The sequence below is a fragment of the Conger conger genome, chromosome 18, assembly GCF_963514075.1.
Source record: "Conger conger chromosome 18, fConCon1.1, whole genome shotgun sequence".
Classification (NCBI taxonomy): domain Eukaryota; kingdom Metazoa; phylum Chordata; class Actinopteri; order Anguilliformes; family Congridae; genus Conger; species Conger conger.
Genome location: NC_083777.1, coordinates 18,463,703 through 18,481,362, shown reverse-complemented (window position 1 = coordinate 18,481,362; position 17,660 = coordinate 18,463,703). Strand labels below are relative to the sequence as shown.

The 17,660-nt window shown below is 43.6% G+C and overlaps 1 protein-coding gene across 2 annotated transcripts in view; it reads right to left on the bottom strand.

Moving 5' to 3' along the window:
- The window catches only part of galnt2 (UDP-N-acetyl-alpha-D-galactosamine:polypeptide N-acetylgalactosaminyltransferase 2), a 52,285-nt gene that overhangs the window by 24,781 nt on the left and 9,844 nt on the right, over window positions 1–17,660 (bottom strand). For both annotated transcript variants that reach the window (XM_061228187.1, XM_061228188.1), the window contains exon 2: window positions 913–1,003. In XM_061228187.1, the coding sequence (XP_061084171.1) occupies window positions 913–1,003 (91 nt within the window). The remainder of the gene's footprint in view (window positions 1–912; window positions 1,004–17,660) is intronic.

Below are 17,660 nucleotides of genomic sequence, written 5' to 3'. Positions count from 1 at the left end.
TTTTGGTTTACTGCTGACTCGGATACAGGCCTAAATAACTCCTAATCGTTCACTCAGTTTATCAGATTATCACATCATTTATGTGTCATTGACTTTTTTTTCTTCTTTTTTTTCTTTTTTTACATTCAAACATTCCAGTTAATTCTATGGCATAGCAGGGATGATGATATTGGCATGCATTACTGCCAGGGGCATGGGGGCACGTTACACATTACTGGGCACCTTGTGTATTGTGCACAGACAAACAGTTGACTGTTAGTGAGATAGAGTGACATATTTCACGTCTCGTATAACAAAACACTTATCCTTTCCATGGGATAGCTGTGAGACAAAGTGTTCATGATAAACGCGAAATAGAACACCTCCTTAGAGACCAACCAGCCAAAGAGCATGTCTTGTTTCTGAGCATAAAAGATGAACAATTAAATGCAGTACGGCCCTTAAAAAGATCATAGGCTTATACTGGAGGAATAATGCATGAAGCAGCTCCTCTTAATTGGATCCCAGTTGGGCCCGGTACAAATGGGGATTCCTCAAGTTTTCACCTGACCTGATCTGTATGCATGGGTCTAAAGTAAACAACCTGACCTGTAAATGTGGCTTTTAAACAGCCTAGCCTGTGGATATGTTCAGAAAATAGCCTAACTGTGAAAAGGGTTGGTAAACAGCCTAGCCTGTGTATGCAGTTGTTAAATTGTGTATGCAGCCAGAACAGGACCAGGTGAGCTTTCTGATGACTCTCTCTCTCCCCCAGGTGAGTTCCAGTGCCTGAAGCAGTGTGGCTGTTCAGAATTTATTTACATAACCTTCATTTAATCAGGTAGTCACGAGCAAAGTCTTATTTACAGGGACAGCCTGTAGCAAGGCAGACAGGAGGACAGAGGGACAGACAGGAACGGGGCCATTTTCTACCTGGAGGCAGTGTTTCCAGGCCATTGCTCCTGTCGGCTGCACTGCTGTGGGCCTGGTTCCTGTTCGAGGAGTCAAACCCATTCCAGATGTCCTACAAAAAAAAGAATGAAAAAAGTTAATAGTTAATGTTTGCTCAGCACCACCCTGTTCAGCCGTTACTCCCATAAACTTATCCTGTTCTTTGTTCCGCATTCCCAGCAGACCAACGCCCCTCTATCTCCCACACCATATTATCCCATCTCTCCCTCTCATCATCATCATCCCATCACTACCTCTGTCACCATCACCCCATTTCTCCCTCTCGCCATCCCCCATCTCTCCTTCTCACCATACCATCCCATCTCTCCCTCTCAGTCACACCATCTCTACCCCTCTCACTATCATTCCAGCTCTCCCTCTCACCATCACCGCATCACTACCTCTCACCATCACCCCATCTCTCCCTCTGACAGTCACACCATCTCTCACCATCACCCCATCACTACCTCTCTCACTATCATTCCAGCTCTCCCTCTCACCATCACCCCATCACTACCACTATCACCATCACCCCATCTCTCCCTCTCACAGTCACACCATCTCTCACATCACTACCTCTCTCACTATCATTCCAGCTCTACCTCTCACCATCACCCCATCTCTCCCTCTCACCATCACCCCATCACTACCTCTCTCACCATCACCCCATCTCTCCCTCTCACCATCACCCCATCACTACCTCTCTCACCATCACCCCATCACTACCTCTCACCATCACCCCATCTCTACCTTTCACAGTCACACCATCTCTCACCATCACCCCATCACTACCTCTCTCACAATCATTCCAGCTCTACCTCGGAGAAGCAGAGACTGCTTTGCTTCTTGCCAAGTAAACTGTGACACGTGAATCACTTCTCGTTAATATAAGAACAAGAGTATAACTGGTTTTGTTAACATACTGTATACAGGTTTATGTTGCTTAGCGACAAGCAAACAAGGTACTTAAATGGTACAGGCAGTGAATGACTACTGAATATTGGGTTAGAGAGAGATTCTTGAGATATGTGCAACAGTGTTATTATATCAGTGGTTAATAGCCATTTTCTCTACTGCTCAAAATGTGAAATTCCACCCAGAGTCAATTATACATACACAAAAGATGACTATTTGGCCTTGTTTTGTATGACCCATTTAATGTCTTAAGAATCCACACACATCAGTTTTACAGTTTTTCCATTAGTGAAACCGTGGTATTAAAAGGAATACATTTGTGAAAAGATTTTCAGATGTTGCAGGCAAAATATATAGCCCATAAAATCCATTCATGCGTCTCTTTCAATGTGGCCTTAAAGATTTGCGTTGCCTTTCAGATGGCTCCAGGTAACTGTGGCAACCAAGTAACCTGCAAATGCTTTTTTAGCAATCCAGAAACAGGATTTTTTTAACTTGAAAAAAATAGCAAGAATAGCAATATTATCTGTTTTGAAGTACTTAATTCTAGATCAAAACCAGATAAAAGTATTATTCAAATAACTGAATGCGACTGCTGAAGGCTACTGACAGCATCATATTGCGGATATGATTCCAAGATACAGACCACAGAGCCGTGTACCGTGCCAAGAGTTCCCTCATCTCAGGTCCCCTGACCCACTCACTGGCCCCTATGACCAACCATCTGCAAAACACGCACAAAAGTTATCTTCTAAAGTTGATGTTTACAGTCAGAAATGGTGCATGAAAACTAGGCAGATAAACACTAACAAAGAGGAGACCTGGTTTTTCTCTTTCACAGTAAGTGGGAGAGCCCTGGCAGTGATCTCAGACAGATGGTGGTGTAACGGAGACCACAGGCTCAAGAGGCTCAAAACCCAGGTAATGAGAGGAAGCTGTTACTTAAACTCGTTTAGGGGAATAATGCATTTCTCCACGCTATCCCCAGCCTGCCTCCGCCACTCAATTCCTCCTCACTTCCACAATGGGGGAGAACTCAGACAGAGTTACCCTGCTGTTACCCTCCTGAACCATACCTCACATTCTACCTAACCCGAGACAATTGAGAATAATTATACAAAACAACCAGCCAGTAATTTAAGAATCCAAGTGGGCCAAATGTAAATTAAGCCTGTTTATTGTTTGTTCGTCTGCTTAGACTGCTTGACTTTGCCATTTCTCATTATACGAGCAGGATGCAGGATGCAGGATGACTTCCAACTGTCAAGAGCCCTGGGGAGACTGATTTCAGAAAAAGGGTACCCCACCCTGTTGTTCCGCAACAGCTTAATGTCAGTAAGCAGAAGGTAGGCCTAGTGAAACTCGGACGGATACGGTTTCCCGACACTGCACCATTCTGAGGGATTATGCAGATCGTAAGAGTACCACCCCGGCTGGCTAATAAACTCCACGCTCCTGTAGTGTAATAAATCTCTCTCTGTGGCCATGGGAACAGGAGGAAGTCCTATCCTGCTCCAGCTGACACGGTGCCAGCCCGTATCAGGAAGCACCACAAGACACGTTGGTTCTTCCTCCATCGGGGGCTTTGTACATTTGAGATGTGTTCACAGCACTTTACGCGTTTTAGCTTAAACAACGATGAAAACAACTTCAGAGGTGCAAGCCATAGTCAGCCAAAGGGCTGCAGCTCAGACAGTAGCTCTCACAGAGGAGAGAACAGAGTACTAGACGCTCCAGTGACTGGAATGAATTGGAAATGTGCCACAACTTGACGCACATTCTCCCCAGAGCAAGTTTCCACCCAGCGGGGCTACACAGATGCAGAAGGTCTCAAAGTGTGAGGGCCAGGGAAGACCTGAGGCACTGGACCCCTGAAAACCGAAAGACATAAACACAAAACCACAAAAACTGTATATCATAAGGAAGGCCTCGAGTGGACTTACTGAGAGAAGAAACTAAACAGCAGCCTCTACAGGCAGAGTGAACAACTGGCAACTGAGCTCTCAACTAAGCTGGGAATCGAACCTACAACCTTAGGTGCAGCTCTTGTACTCTTGAGCAAGGTACCTAACGCAAACTGCTTCAGCAATTATGTAAAATCATATGCTTCCCAAGTCTCTGGATAACTCTGGATAAGAGTGTCAGCCATAAAGCCTGATTTGAAAGTAATGAATATAAAATGTATCAAAAAATAAATAAATAAGTGCCACAACTCCAGGGATCCATTACGGTCTACCAATCTCTGGCACAAATCAACTCCCTGCACATCATTTCTGCTGACACTAGTTTTTATGAACACTGATGCACAGCACATCAGACTGTGCTGGAGACAGAAACAGGGCCTGAGTGTGGCTCAGGGGTGTGTGGCTGGGGAATTAAAGGCTAAATAAATATTGTTACACCTTGGTCCCCAACACTAATGCATGGACAACTACCTGCCAATAAGCTTAGATTTGAATGGAAGTCCTCTTTTTCCAATTGCTCTTTCTACTCTGCAGTGTGTTCGTCTTTTCCACTTCAAGACAGAATCGTTCTCGTCAGGATTTCTGCTTAAGACTGACAGTATAGACTACAGACTCACCAGTTTTATAAAACATTCACCGCAAACTGTAGAAAAACTGGTATAAAAATAAAAAATAAAAGGTGAATTGGCATGGTAAATTAGGCAGCATTCAGACAGATTTCCGCTTAAATTCAGACAGGCCAGCCCAGACAGACTCCTCTTTTTCTGCCAGGCCAGATCAAAAACAGCCCTGTCAGTTAAAAACTAAAAACCGCAAAATAGTACACACTTATATAAAATCTAGGGTGCCCTCATTTCCTGTATATGAGTGTAACACCATCCCCACATGTACTGTAAGAGTACGAGTGTGTAAATCGGAGCGTAAAACTACCTTTTGTTCACGATACTGTTGTATGCACCTCATTGTTATCCAGCCCTAAGCATGAAGGTCACATGGTCCGTTGCCAGGGCGTCTGTTCTGCTGCATGCCTGTTCATGTGCACTTAGCTCATTACAATCTTCACCAAATTAATTAATTTAAAAAATCATCCCAACAATCTGTCTTCTGAAGGGTCCAAGCTTGAGCAGTGAGGAAGGCTTAGGCTACGCTAATCTGGTTTTAGAGAAAGCTTTGAGAAAGATTAGCAGCTGGCATCCGCAGGGCTTCTGTTTATAGAGCGATGTACAGGAAGCCTCAAACTGAACAGAGTACTTGCACAGTGTCATACCACTGTTCAAAAAACTCTCAACCCATAAACCCATGGATTGGAGAATTTAGCCAATTACCTCAGAACGGAGAGTGTAAATATATCCTGCGAAAAAAATATCCTGAGACAATTTCTAATCTGCCCCAAAGCAGTATCTGTTCTGCCGTGTCAGATAAACCAGTCGCACGCGGCAAAGCCTGTCACTTTAACCCCTCTCCCAAGCCAGTCAGCCCAACCCCTCTAATGAGTGCATCACCTTAACTCCTCGACTGACCCCGTCACCTTAAACCAGAGCCATTCAGCTGCTGGTCCAGGGGTCAAACACAGGTTGCCATGAACTGTCTCTTAGAACTGTGGACATTGTCAAGCCGAAAAGTACAATTCAGAATAAAACATCCAAATAATAATTTCCCTTAGACCAGATCTCATCTGCACAGTGTCCAGCGTCAGCATCTAAACCTAGTGACAGAATAAACGCAACAGACTTGGCCTGCACTTACAGTGCAATACCCATTCTCCATAGATTGCTTCATAAATAGTATGTGGAAAATATTTGGCCCAATTGCTGAACAAACCTGGCCATCATTCAACAGCTCATAGCATAAAGCGATCGCACAGAATCCCTGTTCTTAATGTAGCATCTGTGCACTTCCCAAAGAGGTAGATGTTTATGATGATAGATTAAGTGGTTTCATTGAAATATTTTAGAACAGGTGAATCATAAATCCACAGAGGATAATGCAATGGCAGGCTGTTCTGTACAGCTTCCTCCTGCAGCTCATCGTCTGTGACACCTGTTTGTACAGGATTCAGCAAAGGTGTGGATCGAGCTCCAATAAACACCTGGCACAAGAGCGAGACATTTCCATTTACACCTCAGCCCCCCTGCGGACCACAGAGAAAGTAGTGAGTGGACACTTCAAGGGCACTCATACAACACCCTCACTCCTTATAGGAACGGCGAGTGGATACTTAATCAAAGGCACCATTATAACATTCTCTCTCCTCACAGGAATGCTTAGATAAGTAATGAAGGGCACCGTCCTACCAACCTCTCTCCTCACAGGAATGAGTGGATACTTAATGAAGGGCACTGTTATAACACCCTCTCTCTTCACAAGAATAGCAGTTTATGAATCTCACCCCCAGGGTCACTGCATCCAAGTATTGTGTGTGTGTGTGTGTGTGTGTGTGTGTGTGTGTGTGTGTGTGTGTGAGAGAGAGAAAGAAAAAGTAAAGAATGAAATCTTTGAGTTGAACATCATTCCCACAATTCACTTCAGCAATCCCTTTCATTTCCAGGCATGAGCCAGACAAGAGGCCTTGGTGATACCTTTATGCAGCACCATGTTTTTACCCAACACAGAGAGATAAGGATCTTGGGGTATCACTTTCCTCCCAAGTGTCCAGTTGCAGGCTCAGTTGAAATGGGGATTTCAGGGCATAACAAGCCTTCACCGACACTGAATCACATAATCTCAGGACCATCTTTGAATTTGGCAGCGTCACACACACAAACTTGCAGATCCGAAGGCTGAGCTTGAAGGGGAGGGAGTTGGACCAGACCGGATCTCAACGTTAGTTATACTCCAACGAGCAGCAGCTCTTCTGAAATAATCACGAGTCCTTGGGGTTCCGCCGGGCGCTGAACAGCCAGGTTACCATGGTTACAGTCAGTTGATGAACAGCTCTGCACTCTGGTTGGGTATAAACAGCGACATTCCCACCGGTCACCCATCGCTTCTCATTTTCACACAACGCCTCTCTCTGTAGCTCCAGAGCAGCCACCCGCAAAGACTTCAGGGCTGCGCGCTTCCGAGTGCAAAAACACAATCACACATCAAGGACAGAGATAAACTGGATAACATTTCTTCACCCACGGGCTCCAGTTCTTATTCTATTCCAACAATCAATCAATTTGGCCCAAAACCCCCATAAAGCAAGCCAAAGGTGACCGTGGCAAGGGAAAAATCCCTTGGATGGCATAATCCTCTGGGTTTTACTCTCCCAACAAAACAATAACATAATAGGCTATACGTTTGGAGATTAAACCATGAGCTACAAGGTGGGACAAAGGTTTCTGAACTTGTGAGGAAGGATCTTTAAGATACTCGCACGAGTGTACTCAAACACACAAGTGAAAGCCACCTGACGCCAGGTGTGTAAAAGTCAAGTGACTTGGACAGGTACATAATAACTGGTGGTAGAATAAGCATTTCCCAGCAACAGTACCAGTACAATAACATGAAACTACAAACATCACAAATCAGCCACCAGCATCTCTTTCAGAAAGTATGCCAGATATAACAACAACTGTAAGTGGTAAAGTAGTGCTACCCTGCAGGCAATTGACAGATAATATCTATGGGTTTTAGGCTCATTAGTAGAACAATGTATTCACTCTGACACATACTAATTACTTTAGCAACAATCTAGAGTCCTAAACAATGAATAAACTCAGAAATATTTCATAATCTGTGGTGACGTTATAAGCTTTTATTGGAATCAAACTGTCAGCTTCCCCAGTTGGTTTCAATCTAATCGCCTGTGCAATACAACCCTTCTAATAGAAACCATGTGCACCTCACATTTAAATCTGATTTATGTACACTTTCATTAGAAGTAATAGAAATATTTTTGGGATAAGTGATACAGTTGTGACACAAAAGAGGCATGTGGGTTATATTAATTTTGTTATGTTCAAGGCAATGGCTGCTTAAAAAGGGGGGTGAGGGTCAATCAGAACAGCATTTACTGACGATAACAGAAATTAGGAATTTGCAAAACTCTGATTCACAAAATGGCCTGTTTCACACCCCGTTTTCTTTCTTCTGCCGCTCACCAGCTGCTCTCCTGTACTATACCTATTGTTCATCTGTACTGCGCCTGCTTTCTACCTGTTGTTCACCTTGGTTCATAGCAGTTGATGATGGGAAACTACAGCAACACCTCATTTTATGCCTTGCATAAAAGAAATGGGAGAATGACAGATCTGCGCAGGGTGGTACAAAATGTAGCTTATGGGCGCAATAATCATAAAACTATGGAATTGATGTTTGCCTTGCAGTGAACTTTGCCCTGCGTGTGTTCAATAGGATTTTTCTCATAGCCGAGAGGGGCAGAATCCTCACAGATATCAGGTTACTGCTGATATGCAGCTCAACAGGAAAATAATGTCACTCCTACAGATAAATAAAAATAGAAGGGGGTAGAATATTATCTTTAAACTGTTCATTAATCTAAACCTATATCTCTTCCTATTCATTTTCTTTGATAAGAACTCAAAACAAGCAACGATTTCTTTCCAAAATAATCAGTGTAGAAATGCTTCTGCAGCAATTTGCCATATCCACAGATGATTTTAACTTGTGGCTAAGTGCATACTTCATTATCAGTGTCCAGGATCAGAGAACAGTGGCATGAAAAAGATGCGTTAATCTGATGTGAACAAAGTGTTTCGTGTAAATTCTCAGGGCAAAGCTCAGATTTTCCACTGGCCTTTATTTTGCACTACACTCAGAACTGACGTGACAAACAGTAACAGAGGGACATCTGCGTGTGTTCTTTAAACGGTCAAATTGATTTCTTAACTAAATTGACCCCAGTCTTGTTTACATTCTCCAACATGACAGGAAGAGAGAGAGCACTGCAGCATGAGGCACTATGAAGAGAATTCATTACGATCACTCACCGGTAGATTACTCAGATATTTAACGGACTTGTTAATCTAGCATATTAAATGAACACTAGTTAGGACTGACCGGTTAAAGTTGGATATATGCCCCTCCTGTTTCCAGCTGCAGTTAAATATTAATGTCAGAGCTCTGAGCTGCCGGCTAAACATACGGTATGCCAGCGCTCATTTGGCCATATGCACAAATAGGCCTATACTTAAATGCACAATGACACACGGATATTTGCCATTTTAGCTTTGTAGCTCTAACTGAATCTCCTCTTCACAGAACTGGACAAAAGGGTATATGGCACTCTTGAAGTAGGGTTCCATTGGTTTATCTCAGACGTCTCTAGTTCATGTGTGGGTGACATCATTATGACTATGGAGTGGGGGTACATTTGGTTTGGTGCGGTCAGGGTGGGCGTAACACAGCGGGGGATTACTTGGGTTCCCACTGCACATGGCTGGAGTCCCTCAGGATTCTCATAGACAGTGCTGGTCCACTTTCTCTAGTTGAGGCTCATGGCAGCACGTCTCTCTGTGCGGGGTATTTTTTTGCCAAAACACAACAGGAGAGAAATGTTCACTACGGATTCCAAAATGAGATACCCCCGAGTTTTCCTACAACACATCCCATAGTCACAGGCAGAAATACATCCGAGGATAGTCCTAAGGTCTCTCTGTACACCTTGGCAGTTGCAGAAAGATTTACTTGACTTGAAACGGAGGGGAGACAGGCATGAGGAATCAGAGGATGGGAAGGAGACATTGTCAAGATTGTCTGGAATTGAGCTCTTCAGACAGACAGGAGCAGCCGAGTCCCGAGGGCAGGAGCCGGGAGAGGTGGATAAACTCCAAGGCTGAAGGGTAATATTCCCCTGCTCTGCGGCTCCGCCTAGTTGCTTTCAGGAATCAGTTTACCCCATCTTTGTTTCCCCAGTTAATTGAGCTTTGAGCTGTAAATTATCAGTGACAAGTCGTCAGACTGTGTTACTATGGTAATTTGATGCTTGAGGGGTTAAATGGGGGACGTTTAATGATGCTTAGAGCTCATTATGTAAATAAACTCAACTGCAAATTAACTGGAAGTCCACCACAGTATAATTAAGCACTATGCAACAGTGTATGCTACTTAATCAGTGTGATGCGTAGGGTCAGTATAGCTAGCATGGTGCAGGAATGTCACTTAACTGTTCAGCACCATATGCATTCAAAACAAATTAACATCACACTGCATGATTATTTTAGCAAGGTTACCCCCGATGCTCGATCAGTGTGTGGCTGACTGCTCTGTTCTTGCCACCCTTGTGAAATCCACTCAATGCCTTCCACCCCACACTTACGATAATATTCCAAAGAAATTAAATTCATAAAGTGCTAGTGTAATTTAGTAGGGAATAATCTAGCCATAAAAGATACCCTTGCAAGTCAATCCAGACAATCAATAGAGCGGATCAATAGATGCAATTTCATTTGGCTAAATATACAAACCAAAGTTAAATGAATGCCTTAATTGCCTTTTAATGCAAAAGCACAACATAAAGGCTTTGCTGAATGAGAAGCAGTGTGTGCTTGAAAAGGTAACAGACTGGAATACTGAAGAGCGTGGAGGTCTCAGACCGAGCGGCTGGATCATACACTCAGCTCCACCGCTGCTCTGATACTGGATCACTGTCAGTCATCTCAGGGAACCAGATCAGAATCACACAGCTGGGACTGCTGAACACTATTTGGTTCATGGGAGACATGAAACAATCATTGGGAATAATCAAAGTTCTGTGAGTCAGTCCCCCAGCACATGGTGCAAACATTTTTGAACTCAAAGTTCTGCCGTGTCGTCCATTTTAAAGCAGAGCTCTGGACAGCCGGGGGGGTGAGACATTCACCACCCATCTGCAGGCTGCGAGAGTAAAGGAGCGAATGGACATGTGAAGCAATGCGACTCCCCAGCAAGTGAAACTCAAGAGGTTCTCGGGAGGTCACATGGCCAGCAGAGACAAAAGTGCATGTGCTTCTCTAAAATTCCATCAGAAAGCTCCACGTGAACCTTGACGGAGGCATGCGGTCGGGACTTGGAGAAGACAGCATCGCTGGTTACGGTCTCCAAACCTCCTAACCAGACATCCAGGAAACAAAGAGCACCAACTATTACAGTGCAGAACATGAGCACAACGTACTTCACACTTATGTGTAACTTGCCTGACAAGCAGACCAAACAGAAGTTGTAGAAGTTAAGGAATGTGTACTCAACCATTAAACTTTACACAGGGGCTTCATATACACTGACATTTACACTGTTTTTAGCCTCAACAGGAAATGTAAAGCAGTCATAGCTTTCAAAACTGCTCAGTGAAGGATGGTATGAGAGAAGTTCCTGTTTGGAGGCAGAGCTCAGTACTCAGGAGTAGTAAAAACAGTCTTGTCTGGGCATCGTATACCCAAACTGGGCACAACTTTGCATACCTTTCGCAAAAGAAAAAGAAAAAACTCAAAAACAAAGCCGGCGTCTAAAAATAAGTTCAGCCCATAAATGGAGGCAGTTTTGCGGGGTTTTGCACCCCATTTCTGAGTAAAACCTGGACATTCCGTCAGCTATAGAGCACTTCCTGTTGGGGGTCTACTGCTCTCTGATTGCAGTGGCTAATGTTTCCCAGAACCCCTCACAAAACCACACACAGAACTCCTCACAATCTTTCTGCCCACAGGCTCATACAGAAATGACTGGATTCACCAGCGACCGAGCATTGCTAACATATTATTATTATTATACATCACAGTCAATGTCATGACATACACCACCCATAGACCGTTATAGTCAATGGCACCTCCAACACCACAATATAGTCCTCGACAGTCAATGCTTCCACCAACACCACCTGGAGACCATTAGTCAATGCTCTAACCATCTCATGGGAAAATTAAGCAGCTATCCCACCCTGTATCCCACTCATGGGGAGTATTTTTAAGGGAGAGCTATTGGGAAAACTATGTAGCTAGCTGCTGGAAGTGGTGCTGGAGGCCTGAACTCTTCCTCAGGACCAAACAGAAGTCCGCTGCCCCAGCACAGAATGTAGAATCATCTAGAAAACAAGATGTCAAAATCCGGACTCATTGTGATCCTATAGCACTTTGAAAGAGTAGGGGAGTTACCCATAGAGCCCTGGCCAAACTCCCAGGAAATAGGCCCTCTACCTACCAACCCCACAAAAACGTGAGCCGCATGCAACGCCTATGTAAAAAGGAGACACACCATCAGACAGAGTGACAGAGAAAGATCAACCTCCATCACTTTACCTGAAAACAGGCAGTCAACTGATGCGACTCTGCTGCTTCAGTGTAAAGCACCAGGATGCTGATGGAAAATCATTCCTCGAGCCACACACACAGGACGAATGAACACTCTCCCTGGGGTCTTGTAAGTCCACAATCATTCAGCAGCGCTTATCAAGAGCCTGTCACATGCAGTTAACGGTGATTAAACCAACCTTATAAAAACAACAGGCAAATTATTACACACGAGACACGAACCCAAAGCCAGCATGGTTTGAATGTGGCACCAATGATTCATCATCTTTCACAAGGCGAGTGGAGGGGAGAGGGTCCCGATCCATTCCTGTAATGCGGAACTAATGGATTTGACAGAACGTGCAAAACATTTAATTCTTCTTTTATTCACTGGCACAATACAGGCAGTGCTTCATTCACAGGCTTTTGGTCTCGATTTAAAGCTGCTCTGAGTTATTTTCACATGCATTGTGTGTCAGTGGGAGTGAGAAGAGAATTACTGGGCCAACGATGAGCAAAGATTCCTGTTTCTCTCTTGCATCTGTTTCTGAAATAAAAGCATAAATAAAGCATTTCTTTGTCCTCAGTGGTGTATTGAGCAGTCTTGCTCAAAACTTACACATCAAGGGAGCCTATGTGGCATAGTCCATGGGGCAGTAGATGCCCACACCAAACACCAATCCATACCCCAGACCCTGCGCAACCCTTGTGACCAGAGAGTTTGATTCCCCACCATGAGACTTTCGGCACTGCGATTCTATCTCAGCCTGTACCCCTCCCTGCTTTCCCTGTGTGAATAGTTAAAAAGTACATAAGGAGGGCAGACCATCTGCTCACTTTAACAAAGAAATACTCATCTGAGATCACATGCAATTCCTGAGCTGATCTCACAGCCCATCCCAGTGTTGGGGTCAAAAGAGCTCAGATTCTTAAGCGGTCATATGAAGATTTTTCATGCCATTTGATAGGCGTATTTCTAAATCACTCCACTTCTATGTTGCCAGAGGGATAAAGGAAATGCTGTCGTGAACCCCGTGAGAACCCAACTCATTTGCCTCATGCACTCATATTCCAATTCCACAGCTTATCAGTCACAGGTGTGATTCAGGAGTGCAGTCGCACATAATGGACGATCAGCACTTTCACCTATGCCATTCAGATCCATAAATCCAATCCTACACTTATGTAATATTTAACCTTTCTGAGGACAATTAAGCTGAATGACTGACATTTTAAAATGTATTTTGGCAAAGCCCCAGGCACTGCAGGTAAATGAAGAGCAAATAAAAGGGGGCAAGGGCCCACAAACTCTGAATTTAAACCAGCACTCTTCTGGTCAGAGACACAATAACCACATATGATATCACATACAGCTTCCACATTTAGCAGTCAGGAACACACCGGAGAACCAAGCTCCAATTTCACAAACACCCAGATTAAGAGGCAGGCTTCAATACACTCAACACAAATGTCCAAAAAAAACTCATATGTAATTCATTTTAATTATTTATCTTCAAACAGCAGTTCTGTTATTGTGTGATGGTGGTGCTGAATTGTAGCCAACAGTCCTGGCAGTACAGAGGCACGGGCAACGTTACTGTAGGGCTCAAATTTCAGAGTGCCGGATTCTGTATTGTTCTCTGCACACACTCCAAAAATGCTCCCTTTAAAGAAAGCCTCTTTAAAAAGCAACTGCTCTCAGGTGAGACGCCTTCTTCAAATCCCACCATTCAAATACTGACTCACCTCCCACTGCTTAAAGAAGAAAGCCAGCCATGTAAAACACGAAATGAGAGAAAAAGGTAATTAAAATCCCATTACTGGCAATTTGATGCCACATACTCCGAGTGCAGGAGGAGTTTTGAGCGCACAGGAGAGGGAAGAGGCAGCTCTGATGTCATGGAGAGCCTTATGAAAGGATGATATTCTATATTTGGAGGATTCAATGAACGAGCTCTCCAGTATACCACTGTCGACAGTCAAAGTTCTTTTCATATGTTCAGAAAAACCACAGCAGCCTCATAAGTGTACAGTTTCAGTTGATCTCATATCATCGGTGAGTGCCCAGGAGGATGTGTTCTGGTGAGATTTTCAGGAATGTAAAGTTACAGTGTAAGCTAATTTTGGCAGCCTGCAGCGGCAGCAACTTAGGTCAAGAAGAGCTTCACAGGGACACAGCACTGTGTCGGGAAGGGAGGACATGACTACAGCAGGGCACTTCCGTTGGTCTCGCGGTGAAACAGGAACCACAAAACGTTTTTGCACATATAAATCAACGCCACTTGATTTACCATAAACCATTTTGATAAAAAGGTTATACCATTCGGATATAAGGGGGTAAACCATTATGATAAAAGGGGTATAGCTACCATTTAGATATAATGAGTAGGATAATCTATTAGCATATAAAGGGTAAACCATTAGGATACAAGTGGCAAAAGGATATTCACTTGGCAGCACAAGCAGTGCAGTGCTTTGTTGAGAGATGAATCAGCACATGCACACAGAAAAATGCGAATCTCCTTCGGCATTTTATTTTTTAATAAAGGACATCAACTTCCTGTCGGGGTTAATAAAATGGTAGCATACAGAAACCAAGAGGTTCTCAGTATTTTTTAATATTTGGAGGCTAGGAGTCTTCATATGAATTGTAAATCAGACACTTTTAAGCCAGAGATGCATGGGAAGGCTGTGTATGGGAGCATATCAAATACACAGAGTATGACCGTCAGAACATGCGGGTCATATGCATCAATGTGAAATTAATTAATGCACAGAAAGTGTGTGTATCTGAGAGAAAGAACACAAGCGTGATTCTCTCCAGCCTGAAATCCCCTCAGCGACTTTGATGTACGAACAGCAGCTGGCTGTGCGCTTGTTAGTCTCGTGGTGCACTTACGCTTATTTCTGAGGCCACGTATGAAAGCAGCAGGGTGCAGCTGCAAAGGCTTCCGAACACGGCTTCAGCAGGCTTCCTGAGAAAGTGACGCAGCTCTGGGGCACGTCACATCATGTGACGGAGATCCATTCTGCACGCCCGCCGCAGCGCGTCGCAGCAGGAGCCGCACACGCCCAAAAAACGGTCGTCCGAGACGCAAACGCCCTCGTGTTACCACATCAGAAGAGAGAAACAGGCCCGTTTTCCTGCATCGTCTCCCCGGTGTGATGAATCTTCGCCAGGTATGACAGCGAAAGAGTGGTTACGAGTGAGAACCTAAATTTTCACTTTTCAAAGGGTGCCCTTTCAGAAACTAGCCCACTGCAGAGATTCTCCAAAACCTCCAGACTTCTCTTCCCTGGATCACGGGGAAGAACAGATGAGCTGTGGGACCCCCTGAGGGTGAACTTGCGGATCACACTTACAAACCCTGTAAAGTCATCGTTGGTTTCTTGGTTTCTGACAGACATGAGTGGATGGCAGGGGTGGGGGGCAGGGAGCAGGCTCTGCCACTTGTTACAGCTCAAGAGCACATGGACACTCCTTTCTTCCCTCCCCCTTTGAGTGACAACTCCTCACACACCATCAGGACACGCATGTGCACGCCAGCCACTTTCACCAGACGGGGTGAGATATTCACAAAGTCAGATATTTACACACTCACACAAGTCTATGCAGTACAAGCTTCATGTCAACTGGAAAAAATAAAAAAGCAACGCTAGAATGTTCCAGTGACCACAGTAACATAGGGACAGACTAAAAGGCTTGGATACACATTTCATTTCAGCAGAATAAAGCACTGCGGGCTGAAATAGCAAAGCACTGCATAACCTGGTCACAAATCAAGACAAGCTACTATCAACACAACACCATGACACCGTAATAAAACATCAGCATTCGCCTGCAATATTAATAAGCAGCATTGAGCAGCACCAATGGCTTTAAGAATGAGAACATTTACGAACTAGTATTGATTTAATGGTGCGTTTGATTAAACTGATTTAAATAGCCGAAAAGATTTACACAATCTACCCTAAAGATGACATTTCATGATGATAATATTCATGCAAGGTAAAGGGGACATTTATCACTACCCAGAGCCTAAGATAACTAGTTAGTATATTTTCATGGCTGAAAATGATTTAAGCATATTTGAGGGCAATAAAAGAAGCATTTATTGGACACTTGAGCACATAACCACTTTCCTACATCCAGACCTGGTCCTCCTGAGATGGATTGTGTGGAAGGTATCTAATTGGAGCAGACAGGAAATGCTGTGTGGCTAATTCAGTTTGTCATATTTGTCATCTGCATTATCATTACTAGCATAATCATTATTTGCATAATTTATTATTTGTATAATTATTGATTTAATTTATTAACTTACATATAATACTACTGTTAAAATCACGGTTTGCGCAGTGCTGGCCAGAAGCAGAGCTTGGTTCTGCTCAAGGTTTCTTCCTGTTAGTCGGAGTTTTTCCTTGCCACTGTCGCCTTAGGCTAGCTCTGAGGGGGTCTCAGGCCTGGGCTCTTTGTAAAGCTTTGTGACAATCTTGTATTGTAAAAAGCACTACACAAATAAAATTTCATTTAATTTAATTGAACTGAAAACCTTCACTTCAACAAACCTGTTTGAGAAAAGAAGAAGCAGGCTCTAAACAACATAATGCAAGAAACAATCCCATCACACCTTTTCCAAATCTATTCCTTTGCCTCATATTGCCGCAGATTATAGATCTCCTGAGTCTCATATCTACAGTAAACTGGTGCGCTCTGTATCCTCAGGTTGGATCCATTGCGATAGTGCAAGCAAGAATTTACAGCACTTCATGAACATCAGAGCGCACTTTTACACTGCAAAGACAGCGTAAAAGATGCATGAACTGCAGCTTTGTTTTAAAGTCGGGATCATGACATACAGAAGCGGTGTCTGTAATTAGAGAACATGTACTGGAATAAATATGACCTTCACTTAAGTTATGCACATGATAATTACCTAGATTCCGATTACTGCTGTAATGTAGCCATGCCTCAACCCCACCCACTGAATTCAATACATTCAGGCCCTGAAGGAAAAACCACAAACAGCACACAAGCCAACACAGATGACAGGAATGCAGTCCAAATCGGGGTCCAAAAAAAAAAAAAAAAAAAAATTAAATTGACATTTCATGTGACCTTACATTCCAACCTCAAGGTAGCGTGTCTGAAAGGATGTTGTTTCAGTGTATATGTTAATGGTTGAGGTGCGGGAATGTGTCACAGTGCGTTGATGGTCTCGGTATGGTACATTAGAACCTCATTATGATACTGCCCACACTGTGTGGACTCAACAGTCAGTAATGATGTCATTATGATTCTCAAGAGCCCATTACTCCTCTCTCACGGTTCCTACAGTCCTCATCACCCAGCTGATATTTTTATCTCCTATACATCTCTAAGGCTCATACAGGAGACACCGCACTATACAGTGGCAATTCCAGACTTTAGCATGACATTTGGGAATGAGCACCGTGCACGTAAAATGAATGTTAATGAACTAGACACTTAGCATTTTACTTAGCGGATGAATCTAGTCTTGATATTCTTTACTACAGTTGAAATGCATATGAAATAACAAGGCCAAATTCATGGTAAAACAGCTTATGTATGCAATAATGTAAGAAAAGCTTTCAACCTGAAACTTGAAAAAAAACAAAAAAA